Source organism: Hyla sarda, chromosome 1 (genome assembly GCF_029499605.1).
Source record: "Hyla sarda isolate aHylSar1 chromosome 1, aHylSar1.hap1, whole genome shotgun sequence".
Lineage (NCBI taxonomy): Eukaryota > Metazoa > Chordata > Amphibia > Anura > Hylidae > Hyla > Hyla sarda.
This window is the reverse complement of record NC_079189.1, coordinates 172908154-172922415: the sequence shown is the minus strand read 5'-3', so window position 1 is coordinate 172922415 and position 14262 is coordinate 172908154. Positions and strand designations below refer to the sequence as shown.

Genomic DNA, 14262 nt, shown 5'->3' with positions numbered 1-14262 from the left:
TTTGACTGTTCTTACTTTCCGTCCTCCTGGGTCCATGTACTCCTGAGATGGAGGGCGTACTGGTCATCCGGATCACGCCAGTTGAGCTAATTTCGCCTTCCGGGTGTTTGGGGCAGGCCCCTGGGACAGGGGTTTTGGGTCTCCAGATGTTCAGGTCATCGATCTTATGCACCAGGCATCTCTTGAACCAGTTTCCATCTTTCTTTTTTCCAGTGGTTTTCTGGTCTCCACCTTTTTTGTGCTCTCCTCCTACTCAGGCATACGCTGCTCTCCCTGGCTTCTTTCTGCCATGTTCTCTCGACTCTGGATGGGGTTCTCTTCTTGTGCCCTTTTAAATTTTTGTTTCCCAGCCGCGCTAGCCCTCTGTCTGGTTCTGTGTTCCTTGGGGTTGATTTCCTACTTCCTTCCAGGATGGTTCTGGCCCAGCTGGATTCCTAGTTGACTTTTCTTGTGTCTCCATATGGACCGTAGGTTTACTATGCAAAGGAAGGGCCCTTCCCTTGGCGTCCTAGTCCATTTCCATGGATGGGGGGATCTTCCCGGAGCCCAGTTTGTGGCCCTCGGTTGTCTCTGGCCTGGGGTCTCGTCCGCAGGCCTTATGGACGAGTGGTTTCCCTTTCTCTAGTGGTTATTATTCCCACGCTAAGGGACTGCTTTGGTACGTCCCATCAGTATAGGTGTCCCTCAATGAAGAGCGACCGAGAAAAGGAGATTTTTTTTGTACTCACCGTAAAATCTTTCTCTAAAATCGCTTTCTTGTAGACTTCATTGGGGGACACCGCACACACCCACATCTTCATTTTTTTGTCCAGATAATCTTTTCTGGTTCTTTATCCGTGATTCTTTTCCAGGGTCCTTTTTGACATGTCTTTGTTGGCTTCTACTGCTTTGTGGCAAAACTGATTACCTCACTTCCAGTGGGCGGGTATATCCTGCCAGAGAGGAGCAGACTTTTTTCCTAGTGTCAATGCCTCCTAGTGGCAAGAGCATATATCCATCAGTATAGGTGTCCCCCAATGAAGTCTACGAGAGAGATTTTATGTTGAGTACAAAAAATCTCCTTTTGGCCAAGATGTACAACATATAAAAAGTTTTTATATCTGGCAGTGCCCATTTAAAATATGCCTTGTATATATTTTTGTTTAAAAGTGCTATCAAGTGTTTTTAATATGTGGTGGTGTTCTCTTCCAGATAAGCGCTCATTTGTACATGAACAGATAACACAAGTGATAAAGGAGAAGTTTACTGAATTGGTATCAAAAAATCCAGAATTTGAAAGCTGTGGCAATTCTTTAGCAGCATTTGTGATGGAAATAGGTAAGAATATTTAAATGCACCAAAGCAAACAGCTAGAATGAATCAATTAAAAAATCTAAATCTCCAAATATATGCCATTGGGGTGTCAAGTAAATTCAGACAGGTACATATAGAAGGTGCTGGCACTACCAAGTTGCGATATAGCAAGGAGTAATCAGACTCACGGGTATTTGCTCCTGGATCCAGGCGGTGCACGGCTCAGACCAACAGCGATAGATCAAATAAGGCAAACTTTAGGAACGAGATGTCTGCAGCACACGTCATCGGTCCAACGTAACGGTCAGCTCATGCAACGCAGAGGCAACAAATGTTTCGCTTACACAGCTTCTTCACAGCCTGATTCCAATGTGCTATCCTTCCCCTTAAATAGTCCCTGGACTCAATAACTTTATTAACAATTACAAAATGGAATGCTTATTAAAAACATATCCAAAGCAAGTAAAGAGAAGAATAAAAGCACAGTATATATTATCAACCATGGGGGGCTTTTATAAAAGTATTTACCCATTTTTTATTTCATATAATGGTCGCAAAAAAGTCGAAAAAAGCAAGAAAATAGATTTTGGCTTTTGTAAGCAAGTTTTAGAAATTGACTTGCAATAGTAAGAGATTTATGAAATGTGACTGACTCTAAAAGTCGCTATAGAGGAAAACTTTGCTTAAGTTTACTCCAGCACATTCCTGGTTTACTAAAATGCCTTACATCCTCTAAAATGAATGGTCCTCTTTTATTAAAGGTATTTATTTATTTATGAAAGTGTGTTATAACTACATTATTAATTTTTAATGCTTACTTTTGTGCACTGTGTGATTTTTATTATTTTTTTATAGTTTAAAAAAAATAAAAAAAAAGAAAAAAAGATGACAACCATACACTCACAGAGACACACACCCTCAACCACATACACTCAAAACATACCTCGTACACTAGCACTTCCATTGTCTGTATAGTTTTTCTTCTTTCCGGATCGCAATCGCCGCTTTGCTGGACCACCGGAATCCTCAAAATCCGAACTGTTCGGTGAGTTTGGCGGAATAGTCTCCTACAGGTTGTGTTGTGGCAATGACGGACGACATACTTTGTAATATTTCTTCCGCGGCACTAGGCTGGGAAAAGTGTTTCAATTTTGACCTCCTCTGACCACTTACTTACTTGGGCCATCCACATGGGTTAGGCAACGCAGGATGATTTTGAGCACCAGAAACAAGTGGGGCCAGCAAAGAAACACCTCTTTACCTAATGCAGGAACAGCAGATCAATCTCTGGCACTTACTTCACAGGTTTTTCTTTACGTGTGGGGATTTTCCAGCTTTTGCTTACGTGCGACAAATTTATTAAGGCCATGCGACAGAATAATAAATTTGTCGCACGTAAGCAAAACAGTAGTTGAAAAAAAATTACTAAAAATAGAGTATAAAAGCAAGGTTTCATAAATGTCCCCCCATGTTGCTACATTTAATGTTCAAGGAAATACATTTATATCTTGACATTCATTGAGGATGAGAGGGCAGAGCGCATCATTTCTCAGTATTAATGCGGTCTCCCATTGTAGTACTTCACTCCATGTTGGGGTACTTCAAGTCTCTGTAAACCCAAAAATCCCATATTTCGGATCCGCATTATGGGAATCAAAAATATGCTTGATTAACCTAGGTGACCCTACTTTGGTCCTTAGAGAACGGACATGTTCATTGAAATGCTTAAATAGTGGCCAGATAGTTTTGCCAATATAGAAACTGTGACACACACAAATGATAGCGCAGACTACGTACTAGGGATCGACCAATATAGTTTTTTTAGGGCCGCTACACATACCGATACTCTGTGGAGGTTATGGTCGATAGCCGATAACTTATACCAATATTCCGGTATAAGTTAACGGCTATTTATCCCCCAAACCCCCCCCCCCCCCCCGGAAAAACTGCTGCAGATCATTGATTTAAAGCGCCCGCTTTAAATCAATGAACTGCAGCGGCTTTTGCGGTGCCAGAGACGGCCGCCGCCACCCGCTTCACTCCCCCTGCCTGTCCTGAGTCCTATCACCTCGAGCTAAGCCATTTCAATGTGGCTTTTTCCCAGGAAGAAATGTTCACAGGGGGTGTTGAATAGACTAGAGCTCTGACATCCTCAAAGACCTGGTCTAGGAAATGCTCTATAGAGGAACTGGCAGGCAACGGGGGATTGAAGCTGGAAGAAACTCCACCTGAAAAGTTCTCAGCAACAGGTACAATAACTGGTTGGTCCTCAGGGGTTCATTTAAGTAAATCCTGCATCACATTATGTTCCCAGGGTTCACACACAACATTTCAGTAATTTTGGCCAAAACCTGAAGTTAAATTAAAGGGATATTCCAGGGAAAAACTTTTTTATTTTTTTTATATCAACTGGCTCCAGAAATTTAAACAGATTTGTAAAATACTTCTATTTTTTTTATGTCTCTCTTTATTTTTCCGTATACAAGGATATATGAGGGCTCCTTTTGTGCTGTGATCTGTAGTTTTTATTGGTGCAATTTTTGTTGTGATGGGACATCATTGCTTTTTATTCATTTATTTTTATAATATATGAAGTGACCAAAGGATAGAGGATAAGATGACTGATCGCGATCTCCCTGCAGTACCCATATTCTATGCGGGAGCTGTGTCTCCGGTTTCGGAAACCTCCGGGTTTCCGGGACTGGGGACGTGATGTCACACCACGCCCCCTCCATCCATGGGAGGGGGCGTGATAGCCACCACGCCCCCTCCCATAAACATGAATGAAGGGGGCGTGGTGTGACATCACGTCCCGGTAACCCGGAGGTTTCCGAAACTGGAGACTCGGCTCCCGCATAGAATGCGGGGGGTCCCAGCAGCTGGCCCCCCACAATCGGACATCTTATCCCCTGTCCTTTGGAACTATACTGCCAACCTAATGTGGGGGAACTATACTGCCAACCTAATGTGTGGGAACTAAAACCTAATGTGGGCTGAACTATGCTGCCTACCTAGTGTGGGAGAACAAAGGTAAGGTACCGTACATCGCGGTAGAGGGGTAGTCTTTTATACGGTGAGTATATCCCAAACTCTATTTTTTAACTGTAAAAGTTGGGGGTCTTATACGCCGGAAAATACGGTATTTCTTTTTCATAAAAATCATGGCTTGTACATCAAAGCTAAAGCACAGGCATGGATAAAGTCCAGTAAGTGAGGGTGGGCTAGCACCCTGTGCTCCCTTGTCTGATTTGCTCCCCTGTCCTCTTTCCTGTCTTATCGGACTCCTCTGTGCTTTCTCCTGTCCTATCAGACAGGAGAGAGCACAGAGGAGTGCTAGCCCACATGGCTGTGCTTCAGCTTGGACAAAGCCATGATTTCTATAAAAAGGAAATAAAATATTCTTATGAAGTTTATTAGAAGGGTTAATGTTTTGCCAAGATATACAGTATATAAAAAGTTTTTGTATCTGACAGTATCCATTTTACCCTGTAAAAGGCCACTCTCATAAACATTTTTTGCTATTGTACTCCATATGATAAATAAAAAATATTTCTAATGTACTTGAGGAAGTGAAAATTTCTATTTCTCGGTTGGCTCTATTGGGGGACACAGAGACCGTGGGTAAATCTTGCTACCTCTAGGCATACAAAAAGAAAGTCTGCCCCTCCTGGCAGGATATACCCCGCCTACTGACCCTGAGCTAATCAGTTTTAGCTTAGTGTCAGTAGGAATCAGACAACGGTCTGGAGCTCTCCAGACCTGGTCTTCTTTTTTATTTTAAAGCTAGGGCCTGTTGTAGGTTCTCTTCTCCTTTTTATTTTCTTGTGTTTGGGTGGGGGTTTAAAAGCATGGCGCAATCTGTTCCCCCATATGCGGCTAAGGGACACGAGGCATAGCGTATGCACGGTTAACCCCTTCTTGACAACGGCCAGCACCTGGGGTTGCTCCTTTGGTTTGGGTCCTTCTACCTTCCCTGCTTGTCCTGCTGTCTCAGCCTGATATGATGCATGTGACCATAACTGGCTGAAAACATCTTAGGTTAGTATGTGCTGGTCACTGGGTGAGTATCTTTCCCTCTTTCTTCCTTGCTTTAGGTGGCCCCTTATAGTGGGCCCCAGGGGGATTTTCCATTATTGTTATAGGGGGCAGGCATGCTGGCTCCGGTCTTTATATCTGCAGTGTCGAGGATCAGGGGTCAGCTCTCCTTGCCCTCTCCCTTCACTTACATTCTGCACAGCCTGTCATGTCTCCGGTGTGCGGACCACATCGCCTGTCAGCTGGGCTGCGGTCGCGCGGCCGGCTCTCCTGTGTACTTTCACTTTTTCCCGCTTCTCAGGCAAGTCGCGCTGCAGGCAGGTAACTAATTGAGGCTGCGTCCTGGTCCGGAACTTGGCTCTTCCCACTCCCTGTATTTCGGTGCGCTGGCGAGGCTCTAGGCCTCTTGCTGCCAGCCAATAGTTCGGGGGTCACCTTCTGTACTCCTTCCTCTCCTCCTCCAATGGAGTCCATCTGGGTGTGGAGGCCACTCCCCCTGGTCTGTGCAGCTTGTTTCTCCCCTCCCTCCTTCCTGCTCTTCGGGGACCATATCACCTCAGCAGCTGCCTGCCTCTTCATCTCCGGACACAGGACAGCTACAGCCTGCTTCTCAGCTCCAGCTGTGGGACACAGGACCTGGGTGAGATTGCTCCATTTTATTTGCTAAATATATGGAGAAGTTCCTGTCACCAATAAAGACCCGAGCTGTCCAACTGACACCTATACCCACGGTGTCTCAAAAATGGGTAAATACAATACAAAATATGTGGCTTAAAGGGGTACTCCGGTGCTTACACATTTTATCCCCGATCCAAATGATAGGGGATAAGATGCCTGATCGCGAGAGTCCCGCAGCTGGGGACGCCCGGGATCATGCACGCGGCACCCCGTTTGTAGTCAGTGCCCGGAGCGTGTTCGCTTCGGGTCTGATTACGGTCGACCGCAGGGCCGGCGGCGTGCGTAATCAGACCCAGAACGAACACTCTCCGGGCACTGGTTACAAACATGGTGCCGCGTGCAAGATCCCGGGCGTCCCCAGCTGCGGTACTCGCGATCAGGCATCTTATCCCCTATCATTTGGATCGGGGATAAAATGTGTAAGCACCGGAGTACCCCTTTAAGGTCACGGATATTTAACCAATATGTTATTTATTATATAAAGCAAATGTACACAGACTTATAATAGTAGAATATACGGTGATCTGCGACTCACAGGGCCCTTGTGGGTCATCAGGATCACCACTTAAACAATATAGATGATATCAAATGATAAAAATATATGCAATAAAAGGATGGTGCAATAAAATATTAAAGTGACCACACTTCTATTGAGACCAGTTCATCATAGCATAGATAATAAGCAGAGAGTTCCGTTAATGTCCTTAGGCAAAGTTATAACTAGTATAAATATGCTGGCGGTACTAATATTAGTAATAATCCGTTTAATCCTTAGGTGCGGTATTAGTTGAATATACGATGCGGGACGTAAGCTCCGTTTATCAATAGGAAAAATGCTCGTTGATCAGAGAGTGTTGATGGCAAGCCGTGTTACCTGATAACAGATGCCAGTAAGAGAAGTTTTTGCCTTCCTGTGTGCACTGGCTTTTGCCCCCTGTGTCGGCTTTCTTGGCGGGAGAGAGCGCCGCTGGAGATAGTGGGCTCAGACTAGGTGGTCTGCAGCTCTTCTCTGGCATAGGCGGCTGATGCTCCCAGCGGCGTCCTCGTTTGCGCTGTGCGCGCTGTCAGGTACTTTGACAGATGGATGTCTTAGGCAAAAATAGTTTATAGATGGATTAAAGGTCACAATGTACAGTGGGGATCAAAAGTTTGGGCACCCCAGGTAAAAATTTGTATTAATGTACATAAAGAAGCCATGGAAAGATGGAAAAATCTCCAAAAGACATCAAATTACAGATTAGACATTCTTATAGTATGTCACCAAAAGTTTGATTTTATTTCCATCATTTACACTTTCAAAATAACAGAAAACAAAAAAATGGTGTCGGCAAAAGTTTGGGCACCCTGCAGAGTTAATATCTTTTACTGCCCGCTTTGGCAAGTATCACAGCTTGTAAACGCTTTTTGTAGCCAGCCAAGAGTCTTTCAATTCTTGTTTTGAGGTATCTTTGCCCATTCTTCCTTACAAGTCTTCCAGTTCTTTGAGATTTCTCTGCTGTCTGTCATGCACTGCTCTTTTAAGGTCTATCCATAGATTTTCAATTATGTTGATGTCAGGAGATTTTGAAGGCCATGGCAAAACCTTCAGTTTATGCCTCTTGATGTAATCCTCCGTGGATTTCTAGGTGTGTTTTAGGATCATTATCCATTTGTAGAAGCCATCCTCTCTTTTACTTTAGCTTTTTCACAGATGGCATCAAGTTAGCATCCAAAATTTGCTGAAATTTTATTGAATCCATTTTTCCTTCTACTCTTGAGATGTTCCCTGTGCCACTGGCTGCAATACAACACCAAAGCATGATTGATCCACCCCCATTCTTAACAGTTGGACAGAGGTTCTTTTCATTAAATTCTGTTGCCTTTCTTTTCCAAACATACTTTTGCTCATTCCGGCCAAAAAGTTAAATTTTAACCTCATCGGTCCACAGAACTTGTTTCCAAAATGCGTCAGGCTTGTCTATATGTTCATTTGCAAAGTTCAAACGCTGATTTTTGTGGTGAGGACGTGGAAGAGGTTTTCTTCTGATGACTCTTCCATGAAGACCATATTTGTACAAGTATCTCTTTTATAGTGGAATAGTGTACCACAACTCCAGTGTCTGCCAGATCTTTCTGGAGGGATTGTGCAGTCAAACGTGGGTTTTGAATAGTTTTTCTCACAAAGAGGGAAACATGTCATCATGTAGCAATTTCGCATATCAAGTGGCCTCGAGGTTTCCATTGATGAAGAATGGCCCCACTATCTTTGTACCCCGTATATCGCACCATACCATCAATTTTTGTGTTCCAACAGTCTTGGAGGGATCTATCCAATGTGGGTTAGTGTCAGACCAATAGCGGTGGTTTTGTTTGTTAACTTCACCATTCACATAAAAGTTTGTCTCATCACTTAACAAAATCTTCTGTGTAAACGGAGGGTCCTGTTCCAATTTTTGTTTTGCCCATTCTGCAGCACCTGAAACTACGGATACTGGAACCATGTGCTAGCATTTCTCCTGCGGTGTTGCTATCAGTGTGTGAAGAGTGGGAGAAGAGGTTTGCATTTACAATCCAACACAATGAGCAGCACATTGAACAGATTTTATAAGTGGTCAGAAACTTGTAAATAACTCATGAAAGAATAAAGTTATGTTAAAACCATGCACATCATTGTTTTTCTTGTGAAATTCCCAATAAGTTTGATGTGTCACATGACCCTCTTCCTATTGAAAAAACAAACGTTGGATTCAAAATGTCCAACTTCAAAATGGCCGCCATGGTCACCACCCATCTTGAAAAGTTTCCCCCCTCACATATACTAATGTGCCACAAACAGGACGTTAATATCACCAACCATTCCCATTTTATTAAGGTGTATCCATATAAATGGCCCACCCTGTACATTGATCCACGTGGCTTTCAGGACCTCATACAGGGGCAGACTTCTATGTCTGTCTTTTCTCTAGGTCTTTTTCTTTTTTCCTGGTCTGTATCCTGAACATGTTGTTTATTACCATGTTCTAATCAGCTAGACACACCCTACAAAATTGGAATTCCCCAATGAATGTAGCTTGGGCATGTATATATGGTTAATGACTATGTCATCACTATAATACCCTGAATGCATTTCTGTACATCACATTCTGTTGGTGTAATGTAAACTACCCATATACTAGGTGGTGCTTTTGCATTGGCAATTAGCATCATTACCCGTAAGGGTTAACTGTCCAAAGCTGATATTAAGTCCACATTCCACGCATGACGTATGGCCCCTAAATTAGAAGTATAGGGATTAACTCTGACAACTTCAGTAATTAACCATATTGGACCCTCAGACATCTTGGTGCCTAGTTGAACATATTCCCAACTATAAATGTATTGGAAAGATAAGGATAGAATAAAAGCTTCTTCATCACAGATGTGTGAATCTTTCTCTTTCCAGTCAAATGGGTAATTGTTAGAATAACATACACAAGACTGGCACAGAGGCTCCTTATTAAAGTCTATACTTGAGGCGTTCTCACCTTCCCACCATGTCTTAGGAATGCAAGCACTGAGCAATACTCCTAGTGAGAATCATATATAAGATAATAGACATGTATTGATGTCCTTTAAAAAACTTAACAGTATATATGACAGTACCATATGTCCTATGGATTTACCTTCTAAAAATATATACAGTGGGGCAAAAAAGTAGTCAGAAAGTTAAACAGATTTGTAAATTACCGTATAACACGCACTTTTAAAACTTAAATTCAAGGCAAAAAGTCTGCCTGCGTGTTATACGCCCAGAAATCTTTTTGTCACTGATTTAAAGTGGCCGCAGCAGCTGCTTGTTAAGGATTAGCAGCCTGGCCGCGGCCACTTTAAATCAATGACCAGCGCGTGGCTCCTGCTTTGCTTTTTATTTGATTTTCCTCCCTTTCCCCCCTGCTTTTTATTGTATTGTTTTTTTTTTGTTTTTTTTTAAATCTTCCTTACCTAGCCGCGCTCGGCAGGCCAGGTCCTGTGTCGGGTCTTGCGGGCTGCAGTCAGTGAAGCAGGATGAGTGACGTCCTCTGCTAGCTCCCCTGCACAGAATCGGGGACGTCGCTCATCATTCAATGCTGCTGCCGCTGTGACTATTCTAAGGTGGCTGCGGTTGAGCTGCTGAAGTTAAACAAGCAGCCACACTGACCAGCGGCGGCTGCAGCGAATGATAAGTGACGTCCCTGATGCTGTGCAGCCGGCAGAGGACATCACTCATCCTGCTTCATTGACCTCAGCCCGCAAGACCCGACACTGGACCTGGCCTGCCACGCGCAGCTAGGTAAGGAAGATGGGAAAAAAAAAAAAAAGATAGCCTTGAAAAAGGCTGCATGCCTGCAGCCGAAACATTGCCTTGTGCACCCTGATGGAATAAACCACTTTCACAGTTTTTTCACCTTTACACCGGAGTGCTGCAGTATTCTTTGTACTTCTATATGTGTATATATATATATATATATATATATATGTGTATATATATATATATATAATATGGGGGGAGGGGTTGATGAGGAGAGGGGACTGGGGGGAATGATAAGACAGTGGGGGAATGATGATAGGGTAAGGGGGAGGGATGGGTGTAAAGGTGGCACAGGGGCTGATAAAAGGGGAGGAATGATGTGGCACTGGAAGGGGGGGCCAAACTGAAGTTCAGGCGAAATCAAAGTTAGAGGGATGATATGGCATTTAGTCTGTCATTTATCTTATATGTATTCATTTATTTTTTACTTAAATTTTCCTATTAAAATGGGGGTGCGTGTTCTTTTCTTTTTTGTATCTCCTTTCTGTCTGACCACAGTGCTCTCTGCTGACACCTCTGTCCATTTTGGGAACTGTCCAGAGCAGGAGTAAATCCCCATAGAAAACCTATCCTGCTCTGGACAGTTACTAAAATTAACAAAGGTGTCAGCAGAGAGCACTGTGGTCAGGCAGAAAGGAAATTCAAAAAGAAAAGAACTTTCTGTGGATCATAACAGGAGCTGATAAGTACTGGAAGGATTAAGATTTTTTAATAGAAGTAATTTACAAATCTGTTTAACTTTCTGGCACCAGTTGATTAAATTTTTTTTTTTCCCCAGTGGAGTACCCCTTTTAACCCCTTAAGGACCAAGGACGTACCGGTACCGGCTAAAAGTGAAAGTGAAAGTTCCCGACTAGCTCAGTCGAGCTGTTCGGGATAGCCGCGGCTAATCGCGGCATCCCGAACAGCTGACAGGACAGCGGGAGGGCCCCTTCCTGCCTCCTCGCTGTCCGATCGCCGAATGACTGCTCAGTGCCTGAGATCCAGGCATGAGCAGTCATGCGGCAGAATCGTTGATCACTGGTTTCTTATGAGAAACCAGTGATCAGCATAGGAGATCAGTGTGTGCAGTGTTATAGGTCCCTATGGGACCTATAACACTGCAAAAAAAAAGTGAAAAAAAAAAGTGAATAAAGATCATTTAACTCCTCCCCTATTAAAAGTTTGAATCACCCCCCTTTTCCAATAAAAAAAAAAAAACACAGTGTAAATAAAAATAAACATGTGGTATCACCGCGTGCGGAAATGTCAGAATTATAAAAATATATCAATTAAACCGCTCGGTCAATGGCGTGCGCGCCAAAAAATTCCAAAGTCCAAAATAGTGCATTTTTGGTCACTTTTTATATCATATAAAAATGATCAATAAGTCCTATCAATGCAAAAATGGTACAGTTAAAAATTTCAGATCACGGCGCAAAAAATGAGCCCTCATACCGCCCCATACACAGAAAAATAAAAAAGTTATAGGGGTCAGAAGATGACAATTTTAAACGTATTAATTTTCCTGCATGTAGTTATGATTTTTTCCAGAAGTCAGACAAAATCAAACCTATATAAGTAGGGTATCATTTTAATCGTATGGACCTACAGAATACATATCAGGTGTCATTTTTACCGAAAAATGTACTACGTAGAAACGGAAGCCCCCAAAAGTTACAAAACAGCGTTTTTTTTTCCAATTTTGTCGCACAATGATTTTTTTTCCCGCTTCACCATAGATTTTTGGGCAAAATGACTGACGTCATTACAAAGTAGAATTGGTGGCGCAAAAAATAAGCCATCATATGGATTTTTAGGTGTAAATTTGAAAGAGTTATGATTTTTTAAAGGCAAGGAGCAAAAAACGAAAATGCAAAAACGGAAAAACCTCCGGTCCTTAAGGGGTTAAGGACCAGGCCAATTTTATTTTAGCATTTTCGTTTTCTCCTTCTCGCCTTCTAAAAATCGTAACTTTTTTTTAAATATTTTCATCTACAGACTAGTATGAGAGCTTATTTTTTGCATGACCAGTTGTCCTTTGTAATGACATCACTCCTTTTGCCATAAAATGTATGGCACAACCTAAAAAATACTATTTGTGTGGGGAAATTGAAAAGAAAACCGCAATTTAGCAAATTTTGGAAAGCTTCGTTTTCACACCGTACAATTTATGATAAAAATGACGTGTTCTTTATTCTGTTGGTCAATATGATTAAAATGATACCCATGAGTACATAATTTTCTATCGTTGTACCGCTTTAAAAAAATCGCAAACTTATTAACTAAATTAGTACCTTTTAAAGTCCCTCTAATTTGGCGACCTATAACTTTTTCATTTTTCTGTATAAGTGGCGGTATGAGGGCTCCTTTTTTGCGCCATGATCTGTACTTTTTATTTGATACCACATTTGTGTATATAAAACGTATAATAATTTTTTAAATTTTTTTGGGAATAAAATGAGACAGAAAAGCAGCAATTTTGCCATTTTTGACTTTAAATTTTTTTATTTTTTTTTTTAACGTTCACCGTATGGGATCCTTAACATTTATATTTTAATAGTTTGGACATTTATGCACGCGGTGATACCAAATATGTTATTTAGGGTAAAATGGGGGGAAAAAGGGACAATTGTTATTATTTTTTTACTACTTTTTTTTTTATACCTTTTTGTCCCCATAGGGGACTATGCATCTGAGGGAATAATGGCGGATATCCGCATGATCGCGGATGTCGACCATTACCGGTGGGCCCCTGGCTGCTATCAATAGCTGGGACCTGCCGTGCATGACCCGAGCATCGCTCCGATGCTCGCGGTCATGTCCAGAGCGTAAATGTACATCCTGGTGCACGAAGGAACACTGCTCCAGGACATACATTTACGTCCTTGGTCGTTAAGGGGTTAAGAGTCTCCTCTGTCCTCCACTCGTTACCTGTATTAATGGCACCTGTTTGAACTTATCAGTATAAAAGTCACCTGTCCACAACCTCAAACAGTCACACTCCAAACTCCACTATGGCCAAGACCAAAGAGCTGTTGAAGGACACCAGAAATAAAATTGTAGACCTGCACCAGGCTGGGAAGACTGAATCTGCAATAGGCAAGCAGCTTGGTGTGAAAAAATCAACTGTGGGAGCAATTATTAGAATATGGAAGACATACAAGACCATATACCGCTACTGAAGAAGGGGTCTCCCCGAAACACGTTTAGCTGCTATACCCTATCCACAGAGGCCACCTCAATCAAGACTTTAACCTCTATACATACTTGCAACAGCCGGAACCCCCTGAATTTGGGACCACTGTCCAGGCGCGCGCATCCAGCCACGATGACTCTGCCTGTCAGCATCATCTCTTGCCTGCATCCACACTCACCGCTCCTACACTGTATCAATACCAACCTACGGCCGGACATCACTCCGTGACACCTTGGGAGGACATCTGGAAGACATACATCGCGTGGACATCACCATCGAGCCGGCTGCCCAGCCGTGCCAGTCTGCAGCACAGAGTCCGTTACACAGCAGGACTGCCATCCCGGGATCTTCCCTACCAGCGGTGTGGTGAGTGGTGCAGAGACCAAACTATCAGCAAGAGACAATATATTCTCTACCTAATACTGTATACAAATAACTTCATCTAGTTACTAACAGTAACAATATTACAGTGAATTAGGAGGCTAAATTAACTGTACAATAACTGGCTACAGTTTCAGTAATACCTTGCAATAGGTGGCTTTTTCATAGACATTCATATGCATTTTGCAATAATATATTTTATTATTTTTATTGTATATTTATTTTATGGTAATATCTATCTATTATTAGTCCATAGCAAGGGCCCTGCTTGTACAATCTGTACTATTTTCAACTATAATAAATACTATTTTAATCTTACACAACTAGTCAGTATATACTCTCTTATATATATCTTGAGGTCTGTATCCTATATTGTCCTTTAAGACATACA

At 42.4% G+C, this 14262-nt stretch overlaps 1 protein-coding gene across 5 annotated transcripts in view; it reads left to right on the top strand.

The window, feature by feature from the left end:
- Window positions 1-14262, top strand: part of ADAD1 (adenosine deaminase domain containing 1) — a 190310-nt gene that overhangs the window by 76740 nt on the left and 99308 nt on the right. For 3 of the 5 annotated variants that reach the window (XM_056564044.1, XM_056564050.1, XM_056564061.1), the window contains one exon: window positions 1192-1317. The exons of the other annotated variants lie outside the window; for them this stretch is intronic. In XM_056564044.1, the coding sequence (XP_056420019.1) occupies window positions 1192-1317 (126 nt within the window). The remainder of the gene's footprint in view (window positions 1-1191; window positions 1318-14262) is intronic. 5 annotated transcript variants of the gene reach the window in all.